The 19,479-nt window shown below is 46.6% G+C and overlaps 1 protein-coding gene across 4 annotated transcripts in view; it reads right to left on the bottom strand.

The window, feature by feature from the left end:
* Mgmt (O-6-methylguanine-DNA methyltransferase) overlaps nucleotides 1-19,479 on the bottom strand; it is a 232,663-nt gene that overhangs the window by 157,194 nt on the left and 55,990 nt on the right. For all 4 annotated transcript variants that reach the window (XM_021169031.1, XM_029480221.1, XM_029480220.1 and 1 more), the window contains one exon: nucleotides 18,664-18,800. In XM_021169031.1, the coding sequence (XP_021024690.1) occupies nucleotides 18,664-18,788 (125 nt within the window). In that variant the 5' untranslated portion in view covers nucleotides 18,789-18,800. The remainder of the gene's footprint in view (nucleotides 1-18,663; nucleotides 18,801-19,479) is intronic.

Genomic DNA, 19,479 nt, shown 5'->3' with positions numbered 1-19,479 from the left:
CCCTAGGTCCAGGATGGCAAAGCTGGCACCATGGGGCTGGGGGGGGGGAGGGGATGACAGCCACTGGCCATGTTCTCTTTTATGGGTCTATACCCTGCCCACCTCAGGCACTGTCTATATTGACAGAAATAATACAGGGATCTCCTGGCAGGCAGGTCACAAGTTAGGTGGTTGTCTCCTCTACCCTAACAATTCACACAGCAAAAACATCAGATGCCATCCGATGACCTGAATGAAGAATGGAGCATGACCTTCAGGAGTCAAAATGTCCCAAGTACCAACTGGAAGCAGGCGTGTTCAGAAAGAAGAGCTGCCTCAAACCCATGCGTGCTCGCGTTACTGCTCTCACAGAACCTGAGAGATGGGACTAGATGAGAAGAGGAATAATTTGGTCTTTGCAGAATCAGTGTCGGAGCAAATGTCTGCAATGGTGTGATCCCAAGAACAGATCCTGGGGGTTCTATGTTCGCCTGCTACGTAGATACTTTCCAGTCTCGGCAACAAAGACAAAGGGAGCCTGGGAACAGCAGCAGCACCAGCAGCACGGCTTTAATGGCTGAATGAAACTAATCTGTCAACAGGCCACAATAAAAGATGCTCAGCTGATGAATGTGTCAGCGCTTAACTGCTTAATAATTTATATATTTGTGTTGAACTTTAACACCGAATTGACAGGACACATAAAATACGCAGGTAATTTAACTCCAAACCTCTGACTAGGCTCTGTGTACATAGTAGGTATTCTGAGGCTCTCATGAAAATAAAAGAACTGTGGGGGATGGAGAAGCAGACTGTTTTGCAGAACAGGGTCAAACTGTTCAGCCATCAGGAACACTGGGGAGGCTAACAGGATCCCATCACTATTTGAGAATGGGGACTTCCATTGAGAGACCCATCTCTACCTGGAACACCTGTGTACCACAGCAGGTTACCTGTAAAACTATGTGTGAGATACACACCCTAAGATTTCCTACTTCACAAGCAACCTTCAGACTCCTAAAGTACACCATCCTACGAACTGTCTCAATGTACATCTAATCATGTCTCATTGTTTTACATAAAAAAACCCGCACACGGAGCCCGAAACCTTACCTTGCAAGGTTCATGGATACTGGTCAAGAACACCCTGCACTCTCCCATCGAGATGATTAATGCAGGCACCTTTTTCACAGAATGTCAGGCTCTGCCTTTTTAACAACTGACCTTTCACAGGATACTACTGAACCCATAATTCCACTTTTCTTCAGTTTCTTATTAGTGGAGTTAAAATTAATACTTATGGGAATGACGGCTGGGATGATGTACAGTAAATCTTGAGCAGATCAACCTTCCTTGCAGACTGTCCAATGATCAGCCCCGCATCAGTGTATAGGAGGGCATGCCCATGAGTGAAGGCGCGGTCCTTCCCAAAGACAGATTAGGGCTGTGCGCACACCATTCTGGAGAACAAAGATGTACATTTTAAGAAAGACCTTTAAAGTTTGTAGGGTTTTTCCCCCTTCTTTTTGAGGACTTAATAAAATTCCTAATTCCAATCATAAATTTGAAAAAATGTACCCTTCCTCATCCTTCTAGAATAGTCCTGACGACTTGAATGATATATGAGACAACACACTCTGTGGCCCGCATTCATCTCTGAGGAGTGACAATTTAATAACCCATCAAGGCAACATGACACGCCAGGACCACTTACCTTACAGTGGGATCACACAGCAAGGAAAAGAGATCAGCTGCTAAGACTCAAGATTCGCCCTAAAAACACCAGGAAAAAAAGTGGTCGGGAAGAAAGAGCTAGGGCAGAGTTCTCTAATTATCACTGGGAATCGCAAATTACTTAAGGACTCAATTTTTTTTCCACCATACCAGCCCTTTTCATGTGCAGACATACCTAATTTCTATGAATCCCTAAAGGGCCCAAACTAGTTTCAGTTTCCAAGATCTTATGGGATCAAGGGGTAAGGCGAGTTGGCTACTGTGCATTCAACTATCCATTCTTATTAGATATTTGAAAGAAGCCATTCTGAATAAATACTGGATACACAGTATATAGGTCACCCTAAGGCCGGAGTCCACACAACACATCCTGTTATTTTAATCACTTAGGTTATCCATGAAGTCATTCCACTAAGAAGATACAGGATTTAGGTGACCATATTAATAAAAAAAATGCAAAGATGGCAACACTGTCTAGCCTAAGATGCCCAGTGTGACTCATGCTAATAATAATATTTAGTCCTGGTAGATGCAAAGATTCTCAGAGGTCTGGAGTAGCACCTGACTATCATGCAAATGCCTTCAGAGACGCAGCATTGCTCACCAGAATCTCACCTTCCAAACTGAACACTGTCTGCCATCATCATGATGTGAGTGAGATGCAACCAGGCACCATACGACAACAGGAAGACCTAGCATCGAGCTGAGACCCGACCAAGGGCACCCGAGACAGAAATGGAAAATGGAAAACGAGAGAAAGTTGAAAGGAAAGAAAACACGCAAAACCGATCCGACACACTTCAAGCAAAGCTCTAAGCTGACTACATTTTCACAAAAGGATAGGAAGTAGGATCCTGAGAGTAGACGCCGAAGAGCAAGCGGCATCGGTGCATCTCTTGGGCATGGCACGGGGTAGCAATAAGAAAAGTCACAGAAGATTGTCACAGTAGCCATTGAAGAGCTGAAATGGGATTTCCAATCTCCAGATGGAAGCACTGAGGAGGGGAAAACACAGGAAATTAGCTGACTCTGGCGAAACGGTACCTCGGCGCCAGACGGTGGGCTGCGCATCACGAAGGTGAGGAGCAAGCAAGCACCCTCAAGGCTGGGGCCAAGCTGCATATCTAGTAATAGGCAGACAACTTGAAGGAAGGCCATAAACATCGATATTCTTCACCTCTGTGGAGAGAGCGACAACTCGGGAAGAAAACACACACACCAATCTGCCCATTTGCATTCCATAATATTCCCTGTGAGCTTCGGGCTCAGGGTCTATCAGACTCACTCAAATGGGTAGTATTTCAATAAGGATTTCCCAGAAAAGCCCACCTTCAACTTCATCACAGCCTATTAACCAAGGTGTTATCATTTATATTTGGCCGTTTATCAAAAACGGATAAGCTTTCAATTTTAAACGGACTCTGAAGCCCAATTCCTGGAAAAGCCCCTCCCACATCCAGACATTCTCCAGGCCTGTGCTAAGTCCTGATGGTCCCGCTTGCTGGAATATGCCTGGATGCTTGCCAGAAGGAGATAGGCACGTGGTAAGAGAGAGCTTCCAGCACCTTATAAGAGCTCACGTTCTTGCACCATTATTTTATAATATGCATCACTGTAAATCCACAACTCCATTCTGTTCTTCTACAAGGTTGAAAACAAACCTAGGCACTCCCTTCTTCTAATCTAACAATTCACTCCTGAAAATGTTTAGTGAGGGAGTTCTCAAATACAGGGGGGCCCTACCCTGCCAAGGTAATAGGGAGAAGTTATCCCACTTCATCTTAAGAGGCAAAACAAAACCCAACCTCTACAATGATTTCCAAAACCTGGTAGACATCAGCGGTCACCATCATGATGGGGGTGAGATGGGACCAGGTGCCCCATAGCCAGGGGAAGCTTAGAGAGATGTAAAGATTCAGAGGCTTCTGCATAACCAGAACGCAGCACCAACTAGTTAATTAACATTCACTAAACTCAGGAGTTACATGGGCATCTAGTGTGCAAGATTCTAAGAGTGCTGGAGGCAAACTAATTTCTAGCATGCAAGAAACGTGCAACACACACAAGCCTTTGAGTACGATGTTTAAGACACCAAAGATATCAAAATTCAACCCCAAGTCCCAGGCTGAGACTGACATAGAGATGCCAGATAGGCTAAGCCCTTAAGAAAAGGTGGGAAGATGCCCAAGGAAAAGGCTCACCAATTTTCTCAAGCAGACCTCGTGACAGAACACCCTGGGGACCAGCCAAGATCCAGGACGTTCATCCTACATGGCACTCCGCAACCGCTCCCAGGGGCAGACTCACGCAGCAGGCTTTCCGAAGGGAGAGAAAGCAATATATTTGTATATATTGGGTATTTGGAAAATGAAGAGGTATGGGGTGTCTCTGCACCTTAGGGACCACAGAGTAAAAAGGATGTATGGATAGAGATAGCAGAGACTACAGAACAGCATGCTTTGCGAAACAGCAGGAAGTCAGAGTTACACACTTGTTCAGCAGACTGTAACAGTCCTGCCTCCCTCCAACACTATGCAACCTCTAGACCTCTCTAAAGCCAGTCCATCAGATCTGGGAAAGCCACCCCACTGGTCCACGGAGGCTTGGAAATGTCCATGAAAGAGAGACAGGTCTCACCAACATCAGCTCCTACTCTCATAGAAGTGTGTGTACTTGAAAGACAGGTGTTTTCAACTTCATCTTCTTACTTAAAACTCCATTTTAATTATGTTCAAATAATCTATGTCCTGAGGTGCCCAAGGAACCCATTTTGTTCAGACCACAGTGGTAGGTCCAGAAACAGAGCTGACCAGGATGGCTGAACAACTTCATCCCTAGCATATCTCCACGGCAACGAGGAAAAGACAATCCTAAACTCCACAATCACACAGTTTTTATGTGCTTCAACCATACGCTAGTGTCACCTTAGCAAGGATGAGGGCTCTGTGAGACAGTGTGTCTGTGTCCACTCTCATCTCCTTTTACAGGAGATGATGGATGCATCTCCCTTTACACGCATGGACCCTATGTATGCCAACTCCATACACACATTATGATCTGGACTTCAACTCAAGTACTCACACTGGAACCAAGAGAGTAGATGCTAAGACAGTGAAACTCCACTTTGTCACTTTGTCTACAGGTGGAGGTAGAGGGTAAGTCAGGATTGAGTCTTTAACACCATCATGGTCATGGCAAGAGTCATCTGGGCTCTGAATATGCACTGCAGAGCCTCAAGGAAGCTACAATTTTCACAGCTGCCTGTCATTCCCAAGCCAGTGGGTGCAGAGGCTCTGGGATAGGGTGGGGGATTCACTGTCCTGAGAAGTCCCAGCTACCATGTGGCTCCCTTTGTCCCAGGGTGTAGCTCATGTGACTTTGGAGAGTCCCCACTGGGATGACACTGCTGGCTGGCAGCTCCTGTGAAACTCCCTGGCTCCACGTTCATAACTGTGCCACCTCTCATGAAGAATGCTTTCCATTAGTTCCCGACTTTGCAATGACTCAATCCTTTTGGCTCTCTGGAGCACAACACTGGGTCCTCCAATGGCTGCCTTAGGAAGCAGGAAGAAGAGGCCCCATGTTCAAGGACCTCAAAATCCAGGAGCAGCCAACCACAGAGGAGGTGATCTGATTTTAATTTCTTCCTTCCTTGAGCTTCCACAAGAGAACCATATGCTAATGGGTCCTTAGGCTTCCATGCCCTGGGTGACTACTGTTCACCAGGGGCTGGGGGCCCAGATCACCTCCCAGGATATACATCACTTCACAGGCAAAAGGATGCAGTTCCCAGTGGTCTCCTTTACCAGCTCCTGCCCCACCACAAGCAAAGACAGTCTGATGATAAAAACATCCATCTCTCTCCACTCAGCATAACCTAATATCACTAACATTAATACATTTCGCTCTAGATACTATGCCACTCTCCAAAGAGAGAGTCTTTGACCCAAATATCAGATGCTATTAAACTGAGGGATGATCGGAAATCTGTTTGCATGTGTCTACTGAACCCCGTCGAAGAAATTAAACGACATGGGGTGGGAGAGTTGCCGCGCATGGTTAGGAAGAGGCATCGTGGAGGATCGGGGCTCTGTGTCATTAACTCTCCCATTCCCCTCATTAACAAGTAAAATGTTTTTACTGCTTGAAAAGTTTTAATAAATAGAAAAAAGCCGGATAGCTGACATAGTTTTGAATGTAATATACAGGGCCTTTTAATATTTTTACATACATTAACAAAAAAGCCAGAAACAAGGCTAAAAGGTTACATATGTATATAAAGAGAAACATGAAATACTTACAGGGAAGGACCACAGTGCCTTCCACTTCTCTTCTCTAGATTTTTGTATCTACTCGGTGGTCCTTAGGAGATGTCCAAAGAGAGGGTAGATGAGGGAAGTGGCCTGACCAGTCCTCACCATGCCCTGATGTCCTGAAGTCCTAGAACACAGGTTATACACCAACATTATGCTGGCCATTCTGGGCAGGCCATTCACGGGAATGAATGTCACAGAGAATCAGACACAGCATAAACAGACACCATGTGAGCTGGTGGTCCCGTCATATCACAACAGGCTGGACATTCCTCAAGTCTGCTCTCTTCACAGTTGCTTTCCTGTGTTCCCATAAGCACCCAACACTAACTCCCGAGTCAGTAGGGATCATGGTTCCTAGAGTCAAGAACAGACTTTGCAGGTCAGCAGCTGAGGGCCCGGAAATACTGCTAAGGCTGGGGAACATAACTCCATTGACAGAGCCTGTGCCTAGGATGTCTGAGGCTCTGTGATTCCCAGAGGTGCTCACACCAGGTATAAGTGGTGCACGCCTGTACCCTTATGAGCCTGAAGCTGTACCACTGCACTAGAGATTTCCACTGTGGCCTCTGCTGCACTTCAATGTGCATAAGAAACCCTCCTCAAAGGTTTGGACAGGACCCTTTCCCATGGGACAAACCCACCCTTTGCCCAGCCGTGGTCACAGAGCCTGGCCCCGGCTGCTGAAGCCCAGCACATTCAGCACCACTGCCTGGGCAAAAGGTGTCACATCTCAAAATATTATTTCCAATAAAAGTTTTGTTTACCTAGGGAAGATTTAAACACACCAGAAAACTTTGAAGGAAATAAGTGGCCCAGTTCTTTTTAATAAAATCTGCGCTTGGATATATAATAACTCTTCCAAGGAGAGCCAGCAAACTGGATGAAGTATGGACCAGAAACTCCATAGTTTTGCAGATGAATTTAGAAAAGAGAAGCCAGCATCTGGGGGTGGTTACCTTTGGGGTATGTAATAATTCAGAAGGATAAACAACTTCTTTTTCTAGGAGAAGTGTGCACTCTTAGCAAAGGGAATGAGAGGCAGGATGGAAAAGGCCAGAGTGCGGTACTGTATGTACAGACACACCCTCCCGCATACTGAACACACAGTGCTTTTCTAGCCGAGAAACGAATAATCAACACTCCCCAAATCTCTAGCTTCCTATTTTAATAGGCTGTCTGAAAAGTTTCTCTCCTCATAATGACGCCCTTCTACAGGGGTTTATATTCTCTTTTTAGCTTGTCTCAGTACCCAAGCGAAACACTGCAGCTAGAATGGTCATATTCTACTGTGAGAGAGCTCGGCTGTCAGGAGCCCCTGGATCAATGTGCACACAGTGAGGAAGGCATTGTGGCACCACCACGTCTGCTTCCACAGCAGGATGGAGAGTGTCACTTCCTGACACTGTGACCTCAGCCCTATCATCATTCAGGCCATTCTGAAGGTGGCTGTGAAAAGACACAGTCACCCTTACAACAGGGTTAGATGCTGCCCAGTCTGAGGTTGAAAATATGCCCCAGGGTCCCTAGGGAAAGAAGCTGCTAAGAGACAGTACTTTCTACAGCCTCATCGTACAGCCTGGGCCCATACTACAAAAGAAAGGAAGGGCAACATCCCAGGAAGGAAAACAAAACAAAACAAAACAAAACAAAAAGAGGCCCAAGGAAAGCAACTTGGAGATGACAGCAACTCTACTAGCAGCCATCTCTGAAGAAAACTGTGACCCCAGCCAGGATTACAGGGTTGTATGCTTATAACCCTGGTCCTCAGGAGGCTGAGGTACGAGGATCCTGAGATCTAAGATGCCCTAGGCATGAAAAGACATCATACTAAGAGAGAAACAGACAGAGACAGAGAGAGACTGGAACTGTAACTCCATACTGAAAACAAGGCAGCACTCTGCTAGCAAACCCTGAGATTAGAATTGTCTTAGGGAGGCCCAGTGCCCTTCCACAGCTGCTCTGAACCTGCTGGTGAACTCTGGCAGCGTAGCATGGAAGCCACATTCTTTCCTCATCACACAGCTGTGTGCACATACATGTATGTGGGGAGAAGAGACAGTCTCAGGACTGTTTAGGGAGAGGTGGATGAGGTTCTGGGAGACACTGAGCCAGACCAGAGGATCTGGTAAGAGACAAGGCAGTTAGAAGCTAGAGGCCATCGAAGAGACTGAGAGAGCTGTAGAGTGGAAGTGGACACTTGGTGGTTTTGGACTCTGACTTTACATCTATTTAGGAAGCATGGCCAAGCCAGGAGGAAACAAAAGTTCCTCAGAGGAGGCCAGCCGAACAGACTTCTAGTGTTCTTCCTAGAGCACGGTCTCCCCAGCCTCAGCCTATCAGACCCTGGTGTGTATAGAACTCAGTTCCTGCTGGGATGACCTACAGCTTGCCACAGGTGTGACAACTCAGGTCTGGCTTGGCTGGAACCAAATGACTTCTATCTCAGAGATGCCGAGAGCAGGCAGTGCCTAGCCAAATCCAGTGTGGCAACGGTAATCAGGCAGGGCATGCTAGGCTCCATGAAGGCCAAGGCCAGAGAAATCTTTTTCACAAGTGAGGAAAACCTGAATGAACTTCAACATACTGCAAAGCAAAGAGGGTGTGGATGCTCCAAAGCTATCTCGCAGAGACCCATCTGCTGCCTCCTCCACTGGGCCCCACACTCCCCTGTCCCTGTTCTCTGCCTCTGAGTGTTTTCCTTCAGTCCTGTCTGGGGATTCTTGGTGGCCAGTCCATGTTACAGTGACTCTTTGCTCAAGGAGGTTTTTTTTCCTGTGAGACTGTATGTCCTAGGAATGTCAGAAGCTACACCCATAATTCGCACCAACATGACCACCTAATGTGAGCTAAACAAGGCCAGCAACAACAGACATGCTAAAGTAAATGGGCAAAGCCCAGGAGGCCTTAACCCTACACAGAGAACTCCAGACAACAGAGGAATTCTCCACGTGGGAGAAAGTCTTCTCCAGGGAAGAGCACACCAATTCGTTATCCAATACCAACCAGTCAGCCCCGAAATCAGACATGGAGGTAACTTTATACTGACTGGTTTATACCTGAGAATATACATGTATATATGTATACGCACATACATGTTACAACAACGTATGAGAAAAGAAACCATGAATTTGAAAGAGAGCAAAAGAGGCAAATGAAAGCATTTGGAAGGAAGAGCAGGGAAGGGAGAGATGTTAAAATTATATTATAATCTCAAAAAGAAACAATAAAATGACCCTCCGTGTCATGGTGGCTTCTCTGGGGTCCGTGCTTGCTTCTGCCTCAGTGTTTAGCGAAATCACCACTGCTTAACCACCCAGTCAGGGCCCAGCTCTGAATACCCTCCCTCCACCATGCCACCCTTACCCCATCCATCAGAGGTTGTGGCATAATGTCCTAACTTAGTCAGCAGTACCCATCCCTACTGCCAGAGTCTTGGGGCCTGGCTCCAGTTGATCCCCACTTGGATGAACTCCACTCTCAGGACACCCACAGAGCATTTCCCAGTGCCTATCCCTGAGCAGGCTTGGGCTCCCTGCAGGCCAGAGCTACACACTCCTTGCTGTGGCATCCCCCTAGGGCCTGTCACATAGCTGTGACATGTGTGAGATCCCTATGTTCTGAGAATGAGAGGGTAAACGAAGTCCTCAGTGAATCCTAAACTTATTCAACGTTCTTGGGTCAAAAAGATCCACTTCTACTACCTGAAAGGTGACTGGAAATAAAAATGCCAGACAAATCTAACATAAGACAATGCTTCAATTTAATTCGAAATTTTAAATCCATTTAACCTTCAGCTCAATTAAAATTCTGAGCTAATGGCGTGTAGGAACTATCCTACATACCAGAAACACATAGCCCATCTAATTACCGCTCCGGTGTTAAAGGAAATGATTTAGCAAACAAAGTATGGTTTGAGTTTCGAGTGTCAATGATTTTAACATCCTGAAAACACAGTGGAAGCAGAGACCTCTGCAACATCAGGGAACACTGAAGAGACACTAGGAACAAGAAGGGATTCTGGAACTGGTCTAAGAAAGGGATGTGGGTCTTGGACAGCACACAGCTGTGCCTCACAAGTGACATCAGGAGGAGCCTTCTGGGCTGGTGGAGGGCATCCACAGAGCACAGACATGGCTGGGCATCTCCCCTGCTCACCTAACTGAAGGAGCTGACAAAGCTTCCAACAGGCTGTGGCTTTACAGCTACAACCAAAGAAGGCGAGTGAGCCTGCTCCCTCCCTCCTGGGCCTGAATTCCTTTCACTGTGAAAGGTTTTCCTTTACAGCCACTGGCACCCAGGTGGCTGCATAGCACTTGCCTCAGGACTACCCCAGGGTCCCAACATCTGGGGATGAGGGGGCTCAGGCAGAACCTCACTTGGGGAGAAGAGGCACTCTGTGAGTGGCAGTGTGATTAGAGGCTCAGGTGAGTAGAGGGTATGTATGTCTGCACCTTCCTTAGATCTCCTGAGATCCTGTCACTTGCCTCTCCCCAACACATCCACTTCCTCTCCTTGGGAGAGGAGATGCAGGGCTGCAACCTCAACAGATGGATTCTTCTGGATGGGACAGGTGACACCAAGCAAGTGAAATCTGTGCTACCTGGCTCCAGGGGAGATGTGGACCTCCCTCTCTTACCTGCAAAATGGCCTCTGGGTGTTACAGTAGCCACTTAAGCTGCTCTGCTTAGAGGCTTAAATGAACTCATTTACAGAACAATTCAAGCAAGTCTGTGTGACCCAGTCTTCACTGTTAACTTGACTAGGTTTAGAATCACCTGGGAGACACACCCTTGGCTGTGTCTGTGAGGATTTTTCCAGAGAGGTTAAAGTTCGGAGGAAAGAGCCCCTCCGAAATGTGAGCAGCAGCATCCCATAAGCTGGGGGTAGGGGGGCAGAATAAACAAAGGAGAAAAGGGATGAAGCCAGCTCCCTGCACTCTGCCTCCTGTCCACCCAGATGTGAGCAAGCAGCCTCTTACTGCCACTGCCACAGCAGGCCACTACTTCTGCCATCACAACCCCCCTTTTCCTTAGATGGCTTCCTGTCAGTCTTCTAGTCACAAAGATAAGAAAGATAAGTCACACACCTGCCAACTGGATTTCTCAAAGCCACCCCTCCTGAGAGACTGGAGATGAGACAGGATGAGGGAAGCAAGAGAACAAAGTGAGCAGTGTGGTGAAGGCAGGCAGCTACACTCTGACATGTGAGCATCCACTAGAAAGGACTGCACACTTAGGCCAGCATGGCCACAGTATCAGCTCTAGTCTGTCTACACTACAGGCAGCAAGGGCCAGGGACCAACTCCAAAGGCCCTCAGCTCATCAAGGCAGAGCACTGTCACAGCTAATTCCACCAGGAATGGCTATGACAGAGACACAAACTCTGACAGGATTCTAGGTTTGAGCTACAAACCCCAAGAGCCTCCCTACAACCCTGGGTTCTTCTCCTGGGGTGAAAGTTACTGCGGAATGGAATCCTGAGAGGCCCAGTCCTTGGTCAGGAAGTAGCATCTGGTAACTTGCCGGTGTACACAAGTCCTGCTGCTACAACCTGTGACACACAGGCCCTGGACACCTGGCGGCATGACTTTCCCTCCACTGAGGGCACATGGCCCAGTTTGATTTCTAAACCTGTGTAGACTGCCCAGCCTATGCAGAGCTCTCTGTGTAGGTGATGGGGACAGGTGCTCTTCCTGCCGACTTCCCCTTCACACAGGCACAGACAGCAGTGTGTAAGACGCCTCTCAAAGAAGCTTATGGTTAAGACTAAATGGATTTAAGGATTTTTATCCCAATATGCCTTAGAGGGGGAACATCTACCCACCCCTGCTTGAAGCTAACCAGTTTAGCTCTGTTACCCTAAAGTGTATACATTACTCCAAGGGTTGGAAACTCAAAAAAATATCCTGGGCTGACAGACAGTTCATATTTTAGATGCACACTTTAAATATATATATATATATATATATATATATATATATATATATATATATATATATAGCTGTCATTCAACCATCCTTTTCTCTCGCCAGGATGATCCCTGCAGAATGAAGTAATGGGCTTGCCCCTGACTCACCAACACAGGCATGCACGTTTTCCAGCCCTGCCTTCCAGGAGTCACAAAGTCCAGAGGCAAAGCTTTAAGGTTTTGCTTTTTGCATATCTGGGTCCAGAACATAAGGACTTTGGGTCCTAGTAAAACCTGTCTCTGCCTTCTGTCTAATACCAGGTTAGCACAAAGTAGGCAGGAAGCAAAGTCAAGAGACATAAATACCATTTTCTAGATCGGAAGCCACACAACTTCACAACTTATATACTCTTCCCTTCTATGACCATACAGCTCTATCTGAGGACTATGGACCAACTACAAAAGATCTGGCATCAACTGTGGTCTGCCTCACAGAGCTGGTATCTGCTGTTTCCGGTGCACCGTGCACCACTCCAAAGGCACATGGCAAGCCTGCTTGTAAGGTTGGACTTGAAGGACCAGCTGGATGCTCTCTGATTCTCCCCCAACAGGCTCCACATTAGAGCTGGCCAGAAAAACGCCACAGCATGTCTGCAAACATCATAAATGAATTGCTGCCAGCATTGCCAGAAGAGGCAGTCAAGTTCTGCAAAGTAGAAAATGGACTTCACACATTCAAGATACAAAAGATGTTACATGAGTTTAGTGAGCCTACATTTCTTTAATTTTATTACAAGGTTTACATTGAAAGAAAAAATGAAGGGGGTGCAATATATTAAAGATGAGCCATGCTTGGTTTGTCCCGGTGCCTGAGAGCCAAAGTCTACTTGCTGCTGTCTGTGTACTCTAAGTGTGACTCACAGCACAGTCATTGGTTCAAGTAATCAAACAATGTGATCAACTTTATGGGATGCTAAGCATCGCTTAAGATCACATAAGGAAAATAAATAGACCCCATAACCCTCTGGCTACATCCTAAGCACTGCAGGGCAGACTGAGGAGGTCAGGGCTCCACAGCTTTAGGACAGCATAGAGGACATCAGTCAGGCTCTTGCAAAGACCAGACCAAGCTACACCCCAGGGGATAATGACTGACAGCTGGGAGATGTGGATAGGAGGGCATCAAATAAAACTGCTACATAAAGCTACTTCTCAACCAATGTGCTTCATCCAAATGTTAATGGGAAGAAAGGGGCAGTGATAGGTAGGACCCAGAACAAACCAGCAATCATATCACGGTGTAGAGCCTTAAACAGATACCATGCCTGGGGTGTGTGTATGTGTGTGTGTGTGTGTGGGGGTGTGTGTGTGTGTGTGTGTAGGTCAGGCTTGCACAGAAGCAAGGAGAATCCCCCTGCAGAAGGCATCAGTAGTAAGCCTGTGAGTCACCCACCAAATAAAGCTTAAGGCCCTTGGAAAAAAAAATAAGAAATGCCTGTGGAGACTCCCAAGTCACACAGGAGGGTGACAGCAAATACCCTACTCAAGATATCCCAGCTTCTGGTCAGCCAAAGAGGGGGCTGCAGAAGTTCCCTGGTGGTGAGTAAGGGCTCTACACACTGTTATTATACAATGAACTCTGAGCACTAAACAGCACACCAGCTAGCTAGCATCCAGGGGAGACCCAAGATCACCCTATACCTGCTTTATCACAAAACAGAGGTACACTTCCATACTTGTGCATGTTGTTAGAAGCACTCCAAATCCAAAGCCCACAGAGATATCAGTGTACTTAAATCAACACATTGGTACAGACCAGCATTTGAAAATGGGCTTAGCATTCTAGAATCAACAAACTCTACCACATGTGTGTAGCATGAAGAAGAAAAATGGCACGGCTATGTCAGCACACAGAGAAAAAACGTTTGAGGACTCCTACGTCGTTGTAGTCTGAGAAACAATACCAGAATGAAGGCTGACAAAGGGAGAAACACTGAGGAGTCCCGTTACTCAGGACAAAGGGAGGCCATCTACTAGGATGGTGAGGTATTAGTGAATGTCTTACTGGTGGGTGTCAACAGCACGAACACACAGCATGACCATCACACAGGGAGAAGCATATTGTCTCTATTGTAGACAGTGAATTCATACAGAAATCCTAAGGAACTCCAAATAACACCCAGAACAAATATAATTGTTTTCCCCCTTCCTCCAGAAGGGGCTGGCTCCCGTACTACAGACACATCAACTCCCAGAGATGCTGGATCCTTCTGAGAAAATGGTAACATCGGAGTAGAGTCCATTTACATCCACCCACAGGCTACACATTCAGACACTACCTACGATACCTAGCAAATGCTACATGAACAGATGTTTAAATGTTCTGCATAAAGAATAATGGCAGAAAAATAGTTTGTATGGGTTCATAACAGATGCAATGAGGGATGGTCAACACCCTCCCCCATTGGCCAGCCTGCCTGCCCCTTATTCACAAGGATGCATTCCTAAACCCAGACTACCTGAAAAGGTGGGTAGAATCAAACAAATTTGCCCATGTGAATTTCTAGACCTGGCACAGTAAGGGATGGAGGGTACAAAATCACAGTAACCGTGCTGTGAGCCGTATCACTGTGGTCTCTATACTCTTGTGATGTTGGAGGGAAAGAACTCTTAAAGGAAGCACTTTGTAGTTTGTCTGGGCATATCTACATCTCCAGGTTCATGTGCTTTGGGCCACTGTGAAGTAAAGGGGGCTGCTTGAACACAGCACGGTAAGAATACCAAGTTAATCTAATAACTGATGCAGCTGCCGAGTATCTAGAAGGGAGGCAGCATTGCCAGAATGGTTACACTGGGTGGATGGGGACATATCCCACGCTGGTAGGATGTCCCATCACATATCCCAAGATGCATCACACTAGACAGAATGGCAAAGACTTATAAGTCATGACAGCTTCTTTCTGGAACTTTTCAATGAACATTTCTGAACCCTGGATTCAAGCTGGCCATGGGTAACAAAGAGTAGAAATAAAATCACAGGGAAGGGTTGGGGTGGGTCCTGTGCATGAATTCACAGAAGTTTGTATAACGTAAGATCAACATAAAAAAAAATCAATGGCTACAACCGGCAGCAATAATTTAAAAGTTAACAAAAGTTTTAAGCTGATTTAGAATACTATCAAGAACAAAGTGCCTAAAAATCAATTTTATCAAAGACACATGAGGTCTCCATGCTGGAAACTACAAAACCCTGCTGAGGAAAATGAAAGAGAACCCAAACAGATGCAGAGATAAATCACACCACAAATCGACAGAGTCAATAACAAGAAGCTGTTACGCAGCCAAGAATGGAAACGGACAGCTCTCAATCAGACCCCAACAAAAACCTGTGCAGAAACAGATACTTCAACTGGCAAGGTAATGTGCAAAATTAAGAGGCCTGCGGTGACAGGGAGGTGGAGGAGGCCTCGGAGGGGGAAGGGGATAAAACCTCATTGTAAGTAATACGTTTATATAAAAGTTAGATAAAGAAAAACATAACTAAAAAATAAAGATCTAGAAGGCAGGTAGAAATGTAGCCAGGTAGGTGGGGTGTGTGTCTAGCATGCACAACACCTCAGGCTCAACACCCAGCTCCATATGAACCAAGTGGGGGTTGTGCTCCCCTTTAGTCACAGAATATAAGGTGGAGAAAGGAAGATCAGAAGTTCAACGTCACCCCAAGTTCCATGCCCTCAGGGCTACATAAGATCCTTTCTCAACAACAGCAAAACATAAATAGAGGCACTGGTGATGCTTCCTCTACACCTCAACAGCCAAACTTTAAAAACTGACAGAACCAAAGGGGGGGACAAATTCTTATAACCTTAAATGTTTACGCCACTGACTCCAGTAACTCCTTACCTCAGAGGTCTTTGCAAGGCTTGAGCGTGAACCTTCCAGAGAGTTCTAGATCTTGTCTTGGACGCTCTCTGCACGGCAGGATGCTTTTGCCAACACTCACTGAACCTTTTGTTTGAAATCTAAATGTCACTGTGAATTTTTTTTAACTGCAGCCTTTTAAGCTGACAAGATAGAAATGGTTAATTCTGCATCAACTAGGTCGGAAACGCCTCATCAGATCAGCTCTACCTGTGCACAGGCTGCCGGCTGCCTCCCTGTCAGTTACTGTTCTGGCTTAGGCCTATGGCGCTTATTCTGACCCACAGTTCAGGCGTACAGACCATCTAGGCAGAGAAGGTGTGGCTGGCAGCAGGGGCTTGCCCTGCTCACACTGCATCCTCCGCCAGGGAGGGAGCAGAGGCGGGTAAATGCAGGTGCTCAGCGCACTTACTCCAGTGTATTCAGTCCAGGACCCCAGCCAAGGGAATCATGCCACCCACATTCAGGGTGGGCCTTCCTACCTCGGTTAAGCCAGTCTAGACAATACCTCACAGACATGCCAGAGATTTGTTTCCACGGAGATTCTAAATCCTACAAAACTGACAAGCAAGGTGAACCATCAGACCCTTAAAATCCAACTTCTCACTGCTACTTGCAGGGATCCCTAGTGTTGGATTATCCATCCCACAGATACACTTTTCCAAGTGCTGGGCTGGGAGAAGAGAAAGCAGCAGCCACCCCTCTGAAGGGAGGCACAATCCTTCCATTTCTCCCCTGAGATAGTGGCCTGGCCTGTAGCCTCAGGCAGGGCCTCAGTGGGGAACTGAGAAGATTGTTAGAAGGAGATGGAATATCCCAACATGGGCCACCTGGCCTCTGCTCCCCACATACAAGTGCCCCTCCCTGAAGGAAGCCAGCTGCAAATCCATGACATGGGGGGCTATTTTCACAGTCAAATCTAATCCTAACTTCACTTGGTCTCTTTGTTCAGTCCACACAATCCATCAGACATACTTAAACAAATTTACCATTTTCAAGATTTAAGGAAATGAACTGTGTGTGTGTGTGTGGGTGTGTGTGTGTAAGAGAGAGGGGTGTCTGCATGCCTGCAGGTGCCCTTGGATGTCAGAGGCACTGGGACCCCTCAAGCTGGACTTACAGGCAGTTGTATGTCATCTGACATGGAGGAAGAGAACTCCAGTCCTCAGCAAGAGCAGCATACGATTTTAACCATTGAGCCATCTCTCCAGCCCCTAAATGTATCTCAGAATGCCTGCTTTTTACATTTTCTTCCCCAAATTTAGAGTAAGGCGAGCCTTTACTGTTTCTGCAAAAGCAAAAGCAGCCAACACATAATTTCTATGATTTATTGGGCTACTGAACATGCTAAGAGACAAAGTGACATTTTCCCTACAAATTATTTGGTGCCTGTGATTTTCTGAGCACGGCGGCCAGCCGGTTCTCACAGAAACTGAGAAGAGCTTGTTCCCGCAGTTCAAAGGTTTGCTTATTCTTCAGTCTTGAAGTCTTAAAGACGATATTGATTGCAGCACACAGCTCTACAGGAGGAGCTGGCCAGGGAGGGCCGTGCTGGAATTTATTACCAAACAATGCTCATTATGGCTGTCTCTGACAGGGGTCCATTAAAATCAATTTTTATGTTTCTTATGTATTTTCTTTATCTAATGTTCTTGGCATTGTGTTTATTAGCCAGTTAAGACAGACACCCAGCCCAGGAGTTCCTGCTTTTTCTTTTCTTTCTTCTTTCATTCTTTCTATCATTCATTCTTTCTTCCTTTTCCCTACTTTTCTCAGAAATAACAAGAACTGCCATTTTAATACCGCTCACAACCATCGAGCAGAGGAAGTTCAGCACTACATTTTAGAACGAGACGCTCAGGAGTGCTTCCAATTTGTTTTGTTTATTTTTGTTTGTTTTGTTTTTACAAGTAGAAACATACGGTTAGGACCACATAAGAAGGAATAGATGTCCTCCCAGACAGTGTGCTCTGAAGTCACTGTAGAGACTCTTTCCACACCTTAGCTGTGATCGCTCCGGGAAGCAGCCTGACAAGAGAAAGCAAGCTAGACTAGCAGTGGGATAACCAGCTGACAGACCCTGCCAGCTGATTTTAAACCTCAAATCGCAGAAGTAAGTCACATGATTGAGAGTTGTCTGTCTCTGTATTTACTGTGTTCAGAATCACAATGTTGGGGGTGGGGGGAAAGTGGCTCAGTCACCAACACGCTTGCCTTATAGGCATGAGGATCTAGGTTCAGCCACACAAATCCATGTGAAAAACTGGCACTGTGGCACTGTCTGTAATCCCTGTGATGAGACAGTAAAGCCAGGCGAATCCCTGAGGCTTGTCTAGGTGGGCTGGCTAACTCAGCCTAATGGGCAGCTCCAAGCCAATGAGAGACCCTGTCTCAAAAACCAAGGTGGAACGCACCAGAGGCTGCCCCCTGGCTTCCACAGGCACACATAGACATATGTAACCACAGACACACTTACACACAGGCACACACTCACACACATAGAAAAGCAAATGCTTGGTGCTCATGGGATTCTACACCTCTGCAAAAGAACACAAGAATCAAAGGTCCGGAAGCTCCCGTCAGAGTCCTGTCCCCAGGGGCTATGAGCTATCCAGATTACTGGGCAATACATGAGCTGCCGAGAACACCTCAACTCACGGGCCTTTTCTGAGAGGCTAATGTTTGTGGTTGGTGGCACCAGGCTCTGCATTGCCTCACGACCAGGGGAGAGGACCCAGGGCTTCTCCAACCCCTGCCTTCACTACACACCACACGCGTGGTGCCCGCGCTTACTGTTCACACTTACTCAGTGTTTGGGGTCTTCCCACTGAGAAACCGTATCCCATGCAGGCCTCGCTCACAGCCAGACAGCTCCATCTTCCCCAAAGGGCTGTCCAACACTGAGTATTTCATTTTGCAGGTCTCAGCCATTCTGCCAAGTTCCTAGAGAGAAGCAATTTTTAAGTCGAGTAAGAAAGTGTGTTTGGAAGCGGTTGGTCATTTATAAAGCACACTAGAAGCAACGGTTACTTAGCACACAGAACGTATACCAAAGCTTCCCCTCCTACTGGGATTTCATCTTAAGGTACTTTTACAATACCGCCACTTTCCACAGTAACCTGGCTCGCTCAACCAGTGCCCCCTTCTCTTTCGCCCCCTAAAATTACAATGCCTCCATTTTCCCCCTGCTGTCCTTAACTAAAGCCGACTAAGAGGAGGCCAAGCAAATATAAAATCTCTTTAAACTACCTAGACAGTCAGCAAGCTTTGTTAGAATAAGATGACTGCCAGACAAGCCGTTCCATATTTTAAATCAAGGACATTTAAAAGTGAAGTACGAGGCTGAGACGTAGCAGGAGGGGGCGGGCCACTTGTAGAGCCTGTGCCAGGTCTAGTTGCATCTTCATGACAGATTTTGTTTCAAGGCGTGGGGACGTATAAGAAATGCATCACAGAAGCCGGGCAGTGGTGCACGCCTTTAATCCCAGCACTCGGGAGGCAGAGGCAGGAGGATTTCTGAGTTCAAGGCCAGCCTGGTCTACAAAGTGTGTTCCAGGACAGCCGGGGCTATACAAAGAAACCCTGTCTCGAAAAAACAAACAAACAAAAAAACCAAAAAAAA

The sequence above is a fragment of the Mus caroli genome, chromosome 7 (assembly GCF_900094665.2).
Source record: "Mus caroli chromosome 7, CAROLI_EIJ_v1.1, whole genome shotgun sequence".
NCBI lineage: Eukaryota > Metazoa > Chordata > Mammalia > Rodentia > Muridae > Mus > Mus caroli.
Note: the sequence above shows the minus strand (reverse complement) of the source record. Positions and strands in the feature narration are given on the sequence as shown.